Raw genomic sequence first — 17,200 nt, 5'->3', positions numbered from 1 at the left:
GACACGCCAGATATATTTTTCCAGACGGAGTTAAGTACCATGAGTCATATGGATGTTCTGGCCACGTCATTTGGTTTCCTGTAGGATTTGTATGGCCCCTCACAAGTGAAAAACAGTGCACATACTAATTATTACACTTGGTTGAGATCCTGGGATAAATTTTAGGAATACATCTCATTTCGCTTTATATTTCTTGGGAGCCTGGAGGATAAGATGAAAATAGCAGAAATTTGCTTATGTGGTGGTTTCCCAAAGCTCTTTGCCCTTTAGGGCCTGTGGAACTATACTCTCGGGGGTAATTAGACTTTGTCGGAGAACAGGCTTCCTTCCTTTGTGTTTTTCCAAGAAACACTATGGCCGGAGTTTATTTTATACAGCTCTTGTTCAAACTGTCCTGCCTACCTCCTGGGCTGAGAAGACCGTGCATTGGATAGGAGCACTTCTTCAGCCGCTAATTAGAGCAGCCTTCCCCAACTGGCTCCCCTCCTTAGAGGAAGGGAGGCTTCTGGTGAAATAAACCCCTAACTCAGCTATGCAAATAACACCAGATGACTCTTTGGGCTGGTTGTTATTCTTGAACAGTGTCGCATTTATGATTCTTAATGAAAACTTTCTGGGAAGCTGGAACAACAATTCTGTACCCCAGAGACTAAAACCTGCTTTTTGAAATGATACTCGAGTTAGTTTGCAAGTAGTAAAAACAAAAACAATCATCATAAAGGTCTGCTTCTTTGCAAACAGAATCTAATTTACAGCCTCCTTTTGGTCTCTACAAACCTGAGTTATTTGTTATGGAATGTTATTTGGGCTGGAGATGAATCACGTATAGAAAATAAATGCCCCAAGGCTGGTTTGGCCATATGCCAGGAACACCAGAGAGAGCCTCAGTTTAAAAATGAAATAAATAAAGTAGGGTTTAAGCCACCCCTCTGACCTTGGGCCCTTTCTTTATTTCAGGCTGTTGTTACTTATCACCTGGACTCTAGAATTATCTTCTCTCCCTGCTGCAGTCCCTCTTGGAGCCTCCCTACAGGACTGCTAGATTCCCGCCAGGGCTCTCCATCCTCTCCTCGCTTCCCTTTGCCTCTGCTGCTGGATCTCCCTAGCCTAGCCTGCACAAAATCCTTAGGGGATTCTTCCAAAATGCACTTGCCTAGGGCCCATCCCAGAGAGAATCAAATTCAGCATATGCAGCTTAGGGCTTGGGCCGTCAAGCTGCTCAGAGACTCTGATGCCCAGGCCGAGAGGCAGTGGCTGGCTGAACCAAGTCCAGGTCCTTCCCAGCAAGGGTTTGAGGCTTGTGAGAGGTAGTCACAGCCTACCCGGCTCTACAGCACCTCCCAAGCTGCAGCCATGTGCCTTCCATTCCCTACCTTTGTTTCTGCCATTCTTCTCACTTGGAGTGTCGTCCCCTTTCTCTTTGTCTATCTAAATTCTACCCATTTTCAAGTTTCCACTCAAGTTCTAACTCTTACCCTAGGAACCCTTCTTTGACCAAAATGTGTCCTCTCCTTACTTTGGACTTCGGCGTCCCTGCCCTTTTACTTGGTGCTTTCTCATTTGCTTTACATTAGTTATGTATTAATATACATCAAGCCTCCATCATATGAGGTGTTCTGGGAAGAAAGTAGTGAGTAAAAATTGGTGCAGTCCTGGTTTTAAGCTCTTTGCTGCTAATGGCATTCACCCCATATAATCACAGGGACTTATGAACCACCAGAAAAGAATAAGATTGAACCTGGCAGTTGTTAAACATAAAGCCCTCAAATATGGACAATTGGAAGACAAACCATACAAAATGGATTCAGTGGGGATTTTGGCCAAGATACCATGAGATTCCTGGCAATTATCAAGGCATCTCAAATTCACAATGAACAACCAAACAAAACCTCCCCCAAATGCATGTAACCTAAAAACAATTCTTTTTCTTCGGTAGATAACACAATAGTCAGCAGTTAGTTTTGCCCTGTTCTAAGCTTTGTAACTACAATAAGAAGCATAAAATTACTGTTCAAAGGAGAAAACCAAAAATTATTTCAGGCTTAGAGAGGATTGACAGATATCCTTGTTAGGATATTTCACTCATCTGCAATCCAGAGAGCGGTGGTAGGCTGATTTCCTTTGTGAGTGGGATTTATCTGGGGATACCTTTGGTTAGTGTCCATTGGGTTTCCCTGTTCTGTGGTTGATGGCTCTTTTTCCCTCTGTTGCAGATGATGGGAGGCAAGGGCCTTAAACAGGCCACAGAAATTGCTATATTAAATGCCAACTACATGGCCAAGAGATTAGAAAAACACTACAGAGTCCTTTTCCGGGGTGCAAGAGGCAAGTATGAACTTTAGTCTGTATTCACCTTGGTTTTCTTCCTTGGCCAAACGAAGTTTGACCTAGTGGATGAGGCTTTCAGAAGAGGGTGGGGAACTTCTGTTTCTTAGCACAGACCAGAGAAAAGCCTAGAGTTATTGGAAAGCTCTTCAGTTTAGTAAACAGGATATCACTATTTGCGAGGCTCTGCCATGCACTTAGTCTCTGAAGCGCAGGCCAACACGGAGCCCACACCACTGAGAGACGTATACATAAATACCACGCACTCATTACCTCCTCCAGTTCCATGGGAATGAGTGGAGTAATTCAGACTGGGCAGAGGCAGGGCAGAACAGTTGGGAGAGCCTTCTGGGAGGAGCCATTTGAGATAAGCCTGAAAGGAAGAGTAGCAGAACCCCAGTAAACAGAGATACAGGAGCAAGCCGGAGAGAAAGGAGTTGTCTGGGTGGCGGGAGTGTTGGGTGGGTTGAAGGATGGGATAGCAGGAAAGGGAGCAGATGAAGATGAGGCTGGAGAGGTAGCATGGGGCTTTGAAGGCCTTGGAAGGCTCTGGACTCTACAGTTGGGCCAGAAGGGTTTTTGAGCAGGGTAATGACAGGATTAAGAGGATGTTAATATCATTAAGACAGTAGGAGGAGATGAACATGCTGTTAGAAGTAGAATCAGGGGAGTTAGTTACTAATTAGTTGAGAGTGAAGAAATGTTAGGTAAGCCTCCCTCTTAGAGGGAGTAAGAGATGGAGGAACAAGCTCTCCCTGGAAGTGATGGGAGAGGCTGGAGCAGGTAGACTTGCAGAGATGTGGCTCTGGGCACAGGATCTGAGAGCAGGCTCTTGGAATTGGTGGGACCCAAGGAAACAGTGTTGAGAAGCCAGAGCAAAACCCCTGAAGCAGATGGCTACATGGAGTGGGTGCGGAAAAGTGGCATCTGGTGAGGGGGGCTCTGTGCCGAGGCAGCTTTAGATGCCCCCCTTCCCAACCCCCAGCATTTGTCATGGCGCCTGTCCTTCCTGCCTCTGCGCTGGCCCCACCTCCTCCCTGAGGCTGCCCTTTCCTTTCCCGGTGGCGAGAACTGCTCCTCTTGGCTCCCTCCTCCGCGGAGGATTCTCCCACTCCGTTTATCATCTGGCTGTCTCCTGCAGACCTTGAGCTCCTGCCCGGCGGAGGCTGTGGCTGCCTCGGTCCCTGGCATCGTGTCAGCACAACATGCACAGTCAGCACATGTGGGTGGTCTTACGTGACATGGAGGGACAGGCTGAAGAGCAGGTGGCTTAAAAAGACTCAGGTCTCCTGAGTCTTAAAAAGCACCAATACCTTTCACAATTAGGAAGCCTTTGGTCACCTTCGAAAGCAGTTAGGGCCCAACAGTGTGGTAGATGCTAGATGGAAATGGGCTGAGAAGTAGGCTGAGGTTGGGAGAAGGGAGAAGCTTTCATGGTTTGGGGGGTTTGGTGGTGAAGGGGGACAGGAGCTGCTTCAATAGGATGCAGCTTTTTTTTTTTTTTTTTTTTTGCGGTACGTGGGCCTCTCACTGTTGTGGCCTCTCCCGTTGCGGAGCACAGGCTCTGGATGCAGGCTCAGCGGCCATGGCTCACGGGCCCAGCTGCTCCACGGCATGTGGGATCTTCCCGGACCGGGGCACAAACCTGCGTCCCCTGCATTGGCAGGCGGACTCTCAACCACTGCACCACCAGGGAAGCCCAGCTTTGTTTTTAAATAAGAGAACAAGATGATTTTAAGCTGCCAGGGAAAAGGCTGTGAAGAGGGGAGAGTGAAGCTACAACAGAGGGAATAATAGGAGGGGGAGTCAAGTCACCCTGGAGGTGATGGGAGGGTGGCACTAAGAGTCAGGTGGACAGGCGGCGCATGGGCTGTGGGCACAGAATCTGAGACCAGGGAGCCACGGGTCTTGAGCTTGGGGCAGAGAGAGCAGAGAGCCGTCAGTAACCAGTGCCCAGACCCAGGGCCACGGGTACGAGGCCCCTCTTTGGCTCTTAGTGTCTCCAGCCCAGGGAAGCGTGCATCTCCACCTGTGATCTTTAATTTAAAGGCTCATCTTGCTTTGTAAATATGTATCCAAAAGGGTGGTTCTGGAGTTTGAAAATAGAAAAGAACTAAATAATCGGGAGCTCTGGTTAACAATGCTCCCCAGAGAGTAGGAAAGAAAGTTGTGGGCAATATGTCTCTAAGCAACACAATGAAATGCTTTTGTTGGGTATGAAAGAAGCTACAAGAGCTACTAATTAATTCAAATATAGCTCCTGTGCTGTGAGATGCATCCTGCTTATGTATTGGCCTTCAGGATTAGCATCAGTATTGGTTTTGTCTGATTATATAAGTCATGTACATATGCTCAACATAGAACATTTGGACAATAAAAAAGTTTGAGGAGGAAAATGTAAGTGATACATGGTTCCATCAAGCAGACATAACCACTGAATATTTTGCTGTATTCCTTCCCACCTTACTTTTAGACAATTGAGATCATATTATAAACACAGTGTGTATCCTGTTTTTTAACTTTATTTAATATTGCGATTATTTCCCTCGTCATTAAAGGGGCTTTGAAAGTTGCTACATCGATTCTATCATATATACCATGATTTAAGTAATTGTAGGGGTCTCCCTCGCCGCCCGCCTCCTGCCCACCATGTTATTTGCTTTTGTAACAATGCTGCAATGAACATCTTTTACCTAGAGTTTTTTTTTAAACGTCCTTGACTATTTCCGCAGGTTAGAGTTGTAGAAGAGAAGTTATCTCAGAGGATCTGAATGCATTTAAGCTCTTGAAATGTATGGCCTTGTTTCCCCTCAGAGACAATAGCAATTGATTTCATTCTAAGAGCATACGAGTGACCATCGCACTAGAGCCCAGTGAGCACCAAGTGCCAGGCTGGGAAAGCAACACAAACCAAACCCCAAATGTCTTTGCCAATTTGATGGGTGAAAATCATCTTTTTGCTTTAATTTACAAGGTTTAGGGTTTTTTTCTTCTAATTGTTATTTTTTATGTAATACTTCCTTAGGATTAAGTTTATTTAACAACTTCATTGAGATAGGATTCACATACCATACACATCACCCACTGAATTTCAGTGGTTTTTAGTGTGCTCACAGAGTTGTGCGATGCAAGCCTGAGTTCTTTAGAGCAAGAACGAATGTGGTGTGGACCGCATGGGGATGCATGGCACTCCAGGAGGGGAAAGTGAATGAGCACCTGTGGCTCAGGTGCCTGCCGTGTGCTTGGCATCACGTGACTGGTTCGGGCAGAGACTGTCCCAGGAGATTCGCAACACAGAAAGATGGATGAAATTTCCATTTGTTTCCATTTTATCCAAGAATTAAATAATGAATTGTATTTCTCATCCCAAGCAGAAAGAGATTGGTGATTACAGACTTTCTTACCCAATCCCAAAGTTCATGAAACCAAAAATTGTCTCGTGTTTGGTCTGGTAAACACATTCATTATACAATCGGAGGCTTAGTATTTTAGGGCCTAAAAAAGAATGATCGCCGTACCTCCTGAGAGCCCAAAATAGAAATGTTCTTAATAAACACATTGTATTCCAAAATGTCTAATGGCAATATTAGAAGACGTTACTCATCTTAATCATATTTACCAGCTCTAAATAAGACTGGAATCACGGACGACTGTGAGGCAATAATTTTAATGAACTCCAGGCTTCCCTTTATGAACCATTTCTTTGAGAGATTTGAAAATACCAGTGAAACTTGTTGAGGCTTAGGGTTTTGTGAAACAAGGAAGTGATAGCCAAGAATTGGGATAGGGAAGCAGCAGTAGTATCTATTCTGCTAGGATAAGGAAAGGAATTACCTCAGGTAGGGTGAGGCATTTTTAAAGGAGGAACTGAAAAAATTCACAGGTGTCTGCTCTCGTGGGAGGCTAGGCTCACTGTTTGACCCAAGTAGAGTTCCCGTCAGTGGATAGGCCATTTTGTTAGTAGCCCAGTGTTTTATTTATGTTTTAATTTCTTAAATGCTTATCTCTTTTTGACCTTAGGCAAACCTAACTCTGCCTGGAAATTCCTGTCCCTGAGAGGTTTCCCGGTGGCCTTTATGGGCAGGTGGACATGGGCCTTAGAGGCTGGACCCTCACATCCCTGGCTGGGAAGTGACCTCCTGAGGCTAGAGGGGGGTGGCCCACCTACTTGACCTCATTCCCAGGGAAACAGGAGTCTTGATGCTGTTAGTTGTGGTCCCTGGGTTGCAAATGAAAAGCTTGACCGAGTGTTGATTGCCCACCCAAGCTTTCTAATTAGCTAGTGAGTTCCATTCATTTCTAGGCACTCACTCTGAGGATGCAGGATAAGGTTTCAGTGCCTGCTCTCAAGGAGGGTTTTGGGAAGCCTTATCTTTCTGTAGCACTTTCCCATGTCATCTTCAGCCTTGTAAGATAATTAACACATGAGGGGTTGAGAGGGGGGATGTTCCAAGCTTAGAGCCAAGCCGCTTGCTTTTTTTTTTTTTTAATTGGGGTATAGTTGCTTTACAAATCTGTGTTAGTTTCTTCTGTACAGCAAAGTGAATCAGCAATACGTATATATATATCCCCTCTTTTTTGGATTTAGTTCCCATTTAGGTCAGCACAGAGCATAGAGTTCCCTGTGCTATACAAAGTTCTCATTAGTTATCAATTTTACACTTAGCAGTGTATATATGTCAATCCCAATCTCCCAATTCATCCCCCCGCTTACTCCTTAGCATCCATACGTTTGTTCTCTACGTCTGTGTCTCTATTTCTGCTTTGTAAATAAGATTGTCTATACCAGTTTTTTTCAGATTCCACATATATGTGTTAATATATGATATCTGACTTCACTCTGTATGACAGTCTGTAGGTCCATCCATGTTTCTATAAATGACCCAATTTCGATCCTTTTTATGGCTGAGTAATATTCCATTGTATATACATACCACATCTTCCTTTTTACTTTTTTTTTTTTTTTTTTGGCGGTACGCGGGCCTCTCACTGCTATGGCCTCTCCCGCTGCAGAGCACAGGCTCCGGACGTGCAGGCTCAGCGGCCATGGCTCACAGGCCCAGCCGCTCCACGGCATGTGGGATCCTCTCGGACCGGGGCACGAACCCGTGTCCCCTGCATCAGCAGGCAGACTCTCAACCACTGCGCCACCAGGGAAGCCCCACATCTTTAACCATACGTCTGTTGATGGACATTTAGATTGCTTCCATGTCCTGGCTATTGTAAATAGTGCTGCAATGAACATTGGGGTACATATATCTTTTTGAATTAATTTTTAATCTTTTCCAGATGTATACCCAGGAGTGGAATTGCTAGATGATAGTTCTATTTTTAGTTTTTAAGGAACCTCCATACTGTTCTCCATAGTGGCTGTATCAATTTACCTTCCCACCAACAATGCATGAGGGTTCCCTTTTCTCCACACCCTCTCCAGCATTTATTGTTTGTGGATGATGGCCATTCTGACTGGTGTGAGGTGATACCTCATTGTAGTTTTGACTTGCATTTCTCTAATAATTAGTGATGTTGAGCATCTTTTCAAATGTTTGTTGACCATCTGTATATTTTCTTTGGAGAAATGTCTGTTTAGGTCTTCTGACCATTTTCTGATTGCGTTGTTTTTTTTGATATTGAGCTGCATGAGCTGTTTGTATATTTTGGAGATTAATCCTTTGTCAGTTGCTTCATTTGCAAATATTTTCTCCCATTCTGAGGGTTGTCTTTTCGTCTTGTTTATGGTTTCCTTTGCTGTGTAAAAGCTTTTAAGTTTCATGAGGTCCCACTTGTTTATTTTTGGTTTTATTTCCATTTCTCTAGGAGGTGGGTCAAAAAAGATCTTGCTGTGATTTATGTCATAGAGTGTTCTGCCTATGTTTTCCTCTAAGCTTTTTATAGTGTCTGGCCTTACATTTAGGTCTTTAATCCATTTTGAGTTTATTTTTGTGTATGGTGTTAGGGAGTGTTCTAATTTCATTCTCTTACATGTAGCTGTCCAGTTTTCCCAGCACCACTTATTGAAGAGGCCGTCTGTGCTCCACTGTATATTCTGGCCTCCTTTGTCATAGATTAGGTAACCACAGGTGTGTGGGTTTATCTCTGGGCTTTCTATCCTGTACCACTGATCTATATTTCTGTTGTTGTGCCAGTACCATACTGTCTAGAGCCAAGCCACTTTTATTTTGCTCTTCCATCATCCCCCCGACCCCTCTTCTTTCCTTGCTCCTTCAACTTACCCTTTCAGACTCTCAGCTATAGTCATGGTTAGGCCCAGAGGAAACACATACTCACTGAAAATTAAAACTTGCACTGATCAGTTTATACAATTTCTACTTCAGATTACTCTGACTCACCATATGCCATATATTTTCTCCTTAAAAACTGCAAACAAAGATGAACATCTTGGGATCTGGCCTCCAAGAACAACCAAGTTTAAATTTCACCCCTTTTCAGCCTGAAGTAGAGAGAGAGAGGAGAGAGAGAGATGCCGAAATCCCACTACAGTTTCCATTTGAACGTATTAGAATATGGACTTAGAAAATAACATCTGAACCTCATTTTGAAAATGGAGCTCTTCCCAAACCACTTGGCTGTGGCGGGGCCTCTGCAGATGAAGTCTTGCTTTAGCAGCACTGGGCTGGGCTTGGCTTGATGCGGCCTTTCAGCTATTACTGAACCTCTGCTTGAAAGACTGTGCTGTCTGCCCGCCAGCAAGAGAGACTCCTCCCCACCGTGTGTCCATCTCCTCCTCATGGCTGAGTGTTCTTCAGAGCAGTGAGCTCCATTAGCCGCCTTCTTCGAGTCATTGTCATGGTACTGGGATGGCTGCCAGAGCCTCAGAAAAGAAAGGTCGAAGCTTGAGGTTGGGCTCCCCAAATGGGGTAGTGTCATAGGGCATTTAGCATTCCTGAAATTAATAGTTGATGAGGATTTAAATAATGTCATGATTTTCCCCCTGAACATTCCAGCTGGTCATTCCTTTTAGGCACTTTTTTTTTTGGTCTAAGTTTATCTACCTCTGAATACACCTTTCTAGTTTTGAACCACACTCCTCACAATTGAATCCTCATCACGGTTAGAAAGCTTGTTTTAAAAATATGCAGTGACAGTATATTCAAAGTCTCATACTTTTGTTTTCAAACAAAGCCAATCCCTTCATATGTATTCATCACACAAGAAACAGAGCAGTTCACAAACTAGATCTTCAGGGGCTGTTAATGACTGGAGCTTTTCTTCTCAGGCTTGAGGAGTTATGTCAGCTCCAAGTATCTGTAAGTAGATTCACTGTTTACTGAGGGTCAGGGTAGGGGGTTAAGAAGGAGTATGTTATTTTCACCTGAGTAGATACTTTCCTTGAAGGAAATTCATCAGTTGTGTGGGCCATGGAATTTGGGAAGCTCCCGGGAATGTTGTTCTATTTAAGAAAATGCTGACTTACTCCGTGGTTTATTCTAGATGTTGGATGGGTGGTCAACAAGTCATGCTGGGGAGATGGCAGCCTGAGGCTAGAGAGGCAATTGGTTTACAAATTAGAACAAAGTGAACTGACCCCCACAAGACTTCGGCCTCATCAGCTCCTTGCCACTTGTGGTGTGCTGTTTGACAGCCCTTATTTCTAATTCTCAGCCTGAAGCCTGAAAGCAAAACCTCAAAAGCCCCTTTGAAGAATCAAATAAAATTCTGTGTCTTATGGATATTTGTTTAGTATGTATTTACACACACACACAGAAGGAACCGTTATTTGATGTTGGGAGCAATGTTGTTGAAAAGGGTGTCAATGTACCTTTAACTCTAGAAATATTTTATGTAAAAGGATCAGGCCCAGGATGACATGTTTAACTGTCGCAAGTAGATTTTAGGTCCTTTGAGTAGAAATGGTCTCATCCCCTGGGATCTCAGCAAGTCTTCCAGCTACTGTTCCACCTCCCACCAGCCTCCTGGCTCATGGGTGTGTTGAGCACTGAGGATGGGACATATTGGCCCAACATGTTAACAATTTTTATATGTAATAAGAGCAGATGAAATCTTTGTTGTCAACTATAAACTTACCAAATGCCCATGGTTTCTTGGTCCTCAATGATATGCATTAAAAAGCTGGTTTATTTGTTCATTTGCTTGGGTAAAACAACAAGCTGATGTTAATCTTGAGCTAAAATAATCTTCCTCAACAGGTTATGTGGCTCATGAGTTTATTTTGGATACAAGACCCTTCAAAAAGTCTGCAAATATTGAGGCCGTCGATGTGGCCAAGAGGCTTCAGGATTATGGTGAGTGGTCTCCCAGGAGTGACCCCTTGTAGGGGAACTTGGGTTTTTGACATTCATGTAGCTGCCCATGTTGGCTATGGACCACAGACTGACTGTGCAGGTACCATAGTAAACTGATCCACAGGCTAAATGGGGATCTGGGGGCTGTGGACAGAGAAAAAACTTTGCCCATGACTCCATCGGTACCATCCTTCAAAAGATATTAAATCACGCATCTTGAATCCATCAGCAGCTAGGTAAAGAAGACTTTATAGTTAACAAAGTTAAAAATCCCAGAGAAAATGATTGCTGCTCTCTGCCCATGTTTCTGGTAAATCCTTCCACCTATCCTACTCCTGGTAAACAGAGAGGTCCATGAAAGTGAAGGAAGTGAAGCAGGCATCCTGTAGGAGTGTTAGAAAGATGAGTGGCATTTGAGTTTTATAGCCACCTCAGTCGTGGCATAGCTGTTTCAGCTGCTCATAGAGATGAAGGAATAGGTGCACCTTGTTTTCCCAGAGATGATGTGATTTTTCTGTGAAGTCTTTTATCTGTGTGTTCTTAGTGGATGTTCACTCAGCACAGCCATTATTAAAATACATTTTCTTAGTGACATTATTAATAACATCACAGAACCTTCAATTCTCAGCAAGGCTAAGTTGGGGAAAACTTTGCCTTTTGATGGATGTGGAGTCCTATCTGAATTTTAAGATGATTTGAATGACTTCTTTTAATAAGGAATGTAAAATCTTTAATAATTTAATAGTTTTACTATCGTATCATAACGGGAGTCCCACGTGTGTGACTCATTTCTCTCGTGAATGATCTTATTATGTAGAGTTACACTGATAATAAATGGGAAAACCAGAGTTTTCATTAATGAAATTAGCCATTACCTCAAAATCTCCTGTTGGCTGCTCCTATGACCTGACTTAACTTCTCAGGCAATGGCTGAGTGATGGCTGATTCAGGTTAAGACTTCCCTTCTGTGATGTGTGGTCTGTATCCCACATCTGACTGCAGCAGCATTTGCAGGGAGTGAGGTGGGGGATGGAGGTAGGAGGAAAGTGGTATTTGAAGTCACTGCCCAGTATTTCCAAGTTCTGCTCTATCTACAACCTTGATATTTTGATGTTTGATAGAGTGATGGCTATGCTTGCCCTAAGCCCAGAACTGTCCAGGTGCCTGGCACATAGGAGGCACTCAGAACAATTGTGCTTAATAAGTGAGAGAATGAATGAATGGCTAAGTAAAAAAAACAACAGTGAAAATGACAACACAGATTCTGGGTCTAAATCACCTACTGAATCAGAATTACTGATTACACTAGGGGTGAGGCCTAGTAATCTGTGTTTACAAGCACTTGGATGAGTCCTATCAGGTGAGTTGTGGGTGGGGCATGCTGCCATATGGCAGAGATTTCTAAACTTAACCTGATTCTGATATGAGTTTTTAAAGGCTCATACCTTGGATTTCCTGAATCAGGGTTAAAATCCAGGAATCCGTGTTTCCATGACAAATCAGATGGTTCCAGATATGGGAACCACTACAGCAGAAAATACTGGGCTGAATTTGCTCACACATGGAATTGAGGTCAGACTTAATGGGTAATGAGATCAGCTTGTTGTTTAAAAAAGAAATCCCTTTCTGATTTGGGTGACACAGTTGTAGGCATTTGTCAAAATTCATTGAATTGTACACTTAAGATCTGTGTATTTTGCAATAAGTAAACTATCACAAAAATATGGGGACAGATACTGAATTCAGATATTGAATTCTAGCTAATAATATGCATGCTGAAGTGTTTAAGGGGGAAGTGTACTGATGACTGCAACATGCTTGGAAATGCATCAAAACTAAGGTGGATGCCTTAGATATGTGATAGGAATAGATGACTAGATAGATATGTGATAAAGCAAACAGAGCATCATTGTAGATTCTAGGTAGAAGGTATATGGGTGTTCACTCTACAGTCCTTTCAACTTATTGGTGTATTTGAACAATTTTATAATGAAATGTTGAGAAGACAATCCCTTAAAGAATGCAGGCATGACTCTATAAAGCACTCCACGTAATGATGCACACCAGAATTGGGAACCATTGCCCTCCAGGGCCAACTTAGTTGACAGAAATATCAACCTGGGAGCTGTTCACCTTTTAAAGTTTCATAGGAAAAAGTGTAAGAATTGGGAAAAAGTTTTTGGCTTTTGTCCAGGAAATCTCTCTCTTGACCATGTGTCTTGTCGATTTATCTTAACATGTGAAAGCTTTTGGAAACATAGAAATACCTTCAGCCTGTATTCAGTGTAAAGGTGAAGACTTTCTACATCCTGGGCAGGCCTCAGTTTCCTCATCTGTAAAATAAGGACAGTAACACTCACCCCAGGCTTCTTAATGCTTGTTACCTCATTATTTAACTTTTGGTAGGCTACAATATTTTAATTTCTCTTAACCTAAAGTATTACATGAACATTATAAAAGGATTCTAAAACACAAAGTGAAATAAAAACCCTAGTCTCATTTTCTGGCAATAACCCTGTTAGAATTTTAGTATTTATTCTTCAAAGCAGCTTCCCTCATAAAATATACATACATACATACATATATAAAGTGTATGTGTATATATACATATACACACATATATAAATGTGTATATATATAAATACTTTGCCATTTTTAAAATAGAAATGAGACAATATCATTAGGTAGCTTGCCTTTTTCACTTAAGTTGGGTAAACATTCAAAAATATTAACTAATATACATTTAAATACTAAGAATGGTTGCATATTTATTGTATGGAAGCCCAGTAAAATTTGCCTAACCAATCCTCTATTGTTGGATGTTAGGTTATTTCCTAAGCTTTTCTTCCATAAATAGTGCTAAAATGAATCCCTAGATATATACGGTAGCAAATTTATCAGATTATTTTCCTTGGGATAAACTATAAGATGGGGAGGGTCTCTTCTTCCCAATTGGGGAGGTCAAAGTTAGTGACACAAGTTCCCCCATCTCTTTTGCAGGATTTCATGCCCCTACCATGTCCTGGCCAGTGGCAGGCACTCTCATGATTGAGCCCACTGAGTCGGAAGACAAGGCAGAGCTGGATAGGTTCTGCGATGCCATGATCAGCATTCGGCAGGAAATCGCCGACATTGAGGAGGGCCGCATCGACCCTAGGGTCAATCCACTGAAGGTACGTAGGCACTGGTACTTTATCTAAAATATCCCAGAGAGTAGAAAACAGTGTCTGGATGGTGTGCCGGCAACCTCTGAAGTCTTACTGGAAGATGATATTCTTGCCTAGAATAATGCCATTCTTCTGAGCAGACCATACGTTCATTACCTGGAAGTTTAAATCTTCTTGAATCAACACAACAGTGGTTACTCAAGTATAATGTGGTTATTTATTTTTTTTCCTTTTTTTTTTTTTTAAAGATTTTTTTGATGTGGACCATTTTTAAAGTCTTTATTGAATTTGTTACAATATTGCTTGTTTTATGTTTCCGTTTTTTGGCCACGAGTCATGTGGGATCTTAGCTCCCTGACCAGGGATGGAACCCGCAACACCTGCATTGGAAGGCAGTCTTAACCGCTGGATCGCCAGGGAAACCCCGAATGTGGTTATTTCTGATGTTTTAACTTTATGTATGCGTTTGGTGGTTGCGGGAGCTATTTACCCCACAAGGACCCAGTTGGCTTCCAAAGGAGGGAGCAGAGGCTGAAGGACCCTATATAGTTGGAGAAGTCTTATCATTGTGTGTCTCTGTTTGATGTACTCTACTGAGATTATTTACCTTATAAACTCTGGATAAATATATTCTTTTATTGGAGTAGTTATCTCTTAGAACAACAAGATTGGTACTTGGCCTGAATGTTTTACCATGTTTATGGCCTACACTGGAAAAAAAATTGTTAGGCATTACTTCGCCTCTTCCAAAATATGTTCCTTTTATATCTGGTCAGAGCTCTAAGTTCTGCATTAGGTCCAGACATTATTAAGCTGAGGGATCATGAATTGAGAATACCTCGAAGGCTGTGGTTCTGTTGTTATGGCTTCAAGCCAGAGGAGTATGAGATGTTCAGGGGAGCTCAGACAAGTTCCAGAGCTGCCCAGCTGAAGGTGGAGTGCTGGGGCCAGTGGCTGGCGGGAGAAGGCCAGCACCGTGCTCAGTGTGAGTTTGACAGGGTAGTGGAGGAATATAGGATTTGCTCTCATTATTATTTCTCTTTTCTCTGGATTCTTTCAGGGTTTAGGCCGTTTTTTAAAAAATAGCAATAGACATCTAAAGAATACAATACTGAGATACAAAAGCAAGTGGAGGATAATACTCACAGGATGATATAAGGTTTAAAAGTGTACCAAACTAGGCTCTATGCAGTTTATTAATATATGCAGTAATAGTATAAAAACACGATGAGAATTGTGACAACCAAATTCAAGGTAGTGGTTATCGCTGGGGAGGAGGGCCAGCAATAAGATGGAAAGGGGATATGCAGGCAGCTTCAACTGTATCTGTAATGTTTCTTGTTTTAAAAGGTTAAGAAATATGACAAAAATGTTGATTTATGTTGGGTGCTTATTTTATTACTGTAACTTTCTGATATTTGAAATATTTCACAGTAAAAATTTCCCTACCAAAATTTCCTTCCCCCCAAACTGAAACAAAACCACCACCCTCCGTCCATGGGCTTCCATCACCTCACTGGTTAATGTGATGTGCAGAAGGAAAAGGCAGTGTTCTGCTCTGACCCCTCTCCCGTCCATGTCTCTGTCTCAGATGTCTCCACACTCGTTGACCTGCGTCACATCCTCCCACTGGGATCGGCCGTATTCCAGAGAGGTGGCAGCATTCCCACTTGTAAGTTCTCCTCTGAAACTGGATGTGCCAGCTGGTCCACGTTCATGGGTGTATGAGAGGCCATCACCTGCTCTGAAGGGCTCCCACTCTTGCTGTCTCCTCACCATAGTGACCACATGTAGTCAGAACAGTGCAGAACCCAGGAATTGGCTTTCAGAGCGCTGAGGTCAGAGTCAGAATGCCAACCAGGGGCCTGGGAATCCTCAGGGTGCACAGTGCAGGAAGACCAAACGGGAGTCCCTGTCAAGTGGATCGATGTTTTCTACCATCATCCAACAGAGAGATGGCCCCAAATGCAGTCTTTCTCCCCTTTGATTCTTAGGTGAAGGTGCTCTGTGGTATGCTCGGCAGAGCAGGGACGGGGATTCGGATGGACAGTAATGAAGGAGTTTGGATTTTAGCTTTTTATACTTTTTGAGTACTTGTTGGGCTAATGGTACCTCAGGCCGTAGGAATATCATTGCAGTTTCCTCTTCCCAACCAAGAGAAACCTCTCAGAATATCCCGAAGATTTCCGTCTTTTGTCCCTTGCAGCCCTTCGTGAAACCAGAAAACAAATTCTGGCCAACCATTGCCCGGATTGATGACATCTATGGAGATCAGCACCTGGTTTGTACCTGCCCACCCATGGATGTTTACGAGTCCCCATTTTCTGAACAGAAGAGGGCCTCTTCTTAATCTTCTCTCCCTAAGTTCAAGTGACTGATTTAATGGCTTTGGCGCGCCTGATAAAGAAATGTTTCACTTTCCACCACAGACTCAAGTAGGGGTTTTATATACTGTGTATATTTTTGTAATCTCTCTCAAGGTAAATGTAAATACAATTAGCATAGTGAGTGGAAGCTCATTGTTGGAAGATTGATTTGCTTTGGTGCCTCTGCTTTCACATGTAGCAGTTGATGTTCAGGTTGCCTTGATTGGGACCACTTAGTTTTTTGCATAGAAAATTTGGGGTGTGCTAGTAACTTTAACTCCAATGTAGCAAGTTTGCAGTATAGAGACTATACTGAAGATCCGATAGACATATTTTTATTCCAAATAAGTCCTTGTGGACTGTGCCATCTGTGGGAAATCCCAGGGCGAATGTTTACATTTTGTATACACTGAAGAAATCTTTTTCCTCCTACTAATTTGCCTAATCTGTAATAGTATTTCTGAGTGTTCTCCTTTTTCCATGTGTGTAGTTTTTTAAAAATCTGCAATTAATAATATTCTAATAAAAGCATTGCAATTTGAAGAATGCCTTCTTGGTCCACTTTCCAATGTTAACTCCCATGTACCCTAGTTTCAGAGGAGTTTGAAGGGTAATGAGAATACTCAACCCAGTAGAACCGTTACATTATTAGTTGCGTCTTTGGCTAAAGAAACAGTTTGTATGTCTCAGTCAGCAGTGAATGCCACTTTAGCCCTTTCTGCTAGAATTGTGTTTGGCTGCATATAACTGAAAAACAACCACAGCATTTTAATTAAACAGCAGCTCATTTTTTCTCATTTAACAGTAAGTCCAGAGATAAGAAGCCGAGGGGTAGTCTTCAGTTTTCCTGTTCTGCCTCCTTTGCATACAGTCTTCATCCTCACGGTCCTAAGATGGCTACTGCATACCCGGGCATCACATACCCATTCTAGGCAGGAAAAAGGAGGAAAAACAAAAGGCAGATTCCATCCAAGTCAGGTGCTTTTGAAATGCTTTCCCAGAGGTTCCACCCAGTAACTTCTGCTTACTTTTAACTGGCCAGGCTTGGTTCAAATTGTCACTCCTAGCTGCAAGGGAG

General features: G+C 42.8%; 1 protein-coding gene across 1 annotated transcript in view; it reads left to right on the top strand.

Moving 5' to 3' along the window:
- The window catches only part of GLDC (glycine decarboxylase), a 99,160-nt gene extending 82,498 nt beyond the window's left edge, over nucleotides 1-16,662 (top strand). Inside the window, exons 21-25 of the mRNA XM_030877154.2 lie at nucleotides 2,214-2,325; nucleotides 10,494-10,589; nucleotides 13,590-13,762; nucleotides 15,348-15,428; nucleotides 15,963-16,662. Of these exons, the coding sequence (XP_030733014.2) occupies nucleotides 2,214-2,325; nucleotides 10,494-10,589; nucleotides 13,590-13,762; nucleotides 15,348-15,428; nucleotides 15,963-16,106 (606 nt within the window). The 3' untranslated portion in view covers nucleotides 16,107-16,662. The remainder of the gene's footprint in view (nucleotides 1-2,213; nucleotides 2,326-10,493; nucleotides 10,590-13,589; nucleotides 13,763-15,347; nucleotides 15,429-15,962) is intronic.
- Nucleotides 16,663-17,200: the final 538 nt, after the last annotated feature.

This window comes from Globicephala melas, chromosome 6, assembly GCF_963455315.2.
Source record: "Globicephala melas chromosome 6, mGloMel1.2, whole genome shotgun sequence".
NCBI lineage: Eukaryota > Metazoa > Chordata > Mammalia > Artiodactyla > Delphinidae > Globicephala > Globicephala melas.
Note: the sequence above shows the minus strand (reverse complement) of the source record. Positions and strands in the feature narration are given on the sequence as shown.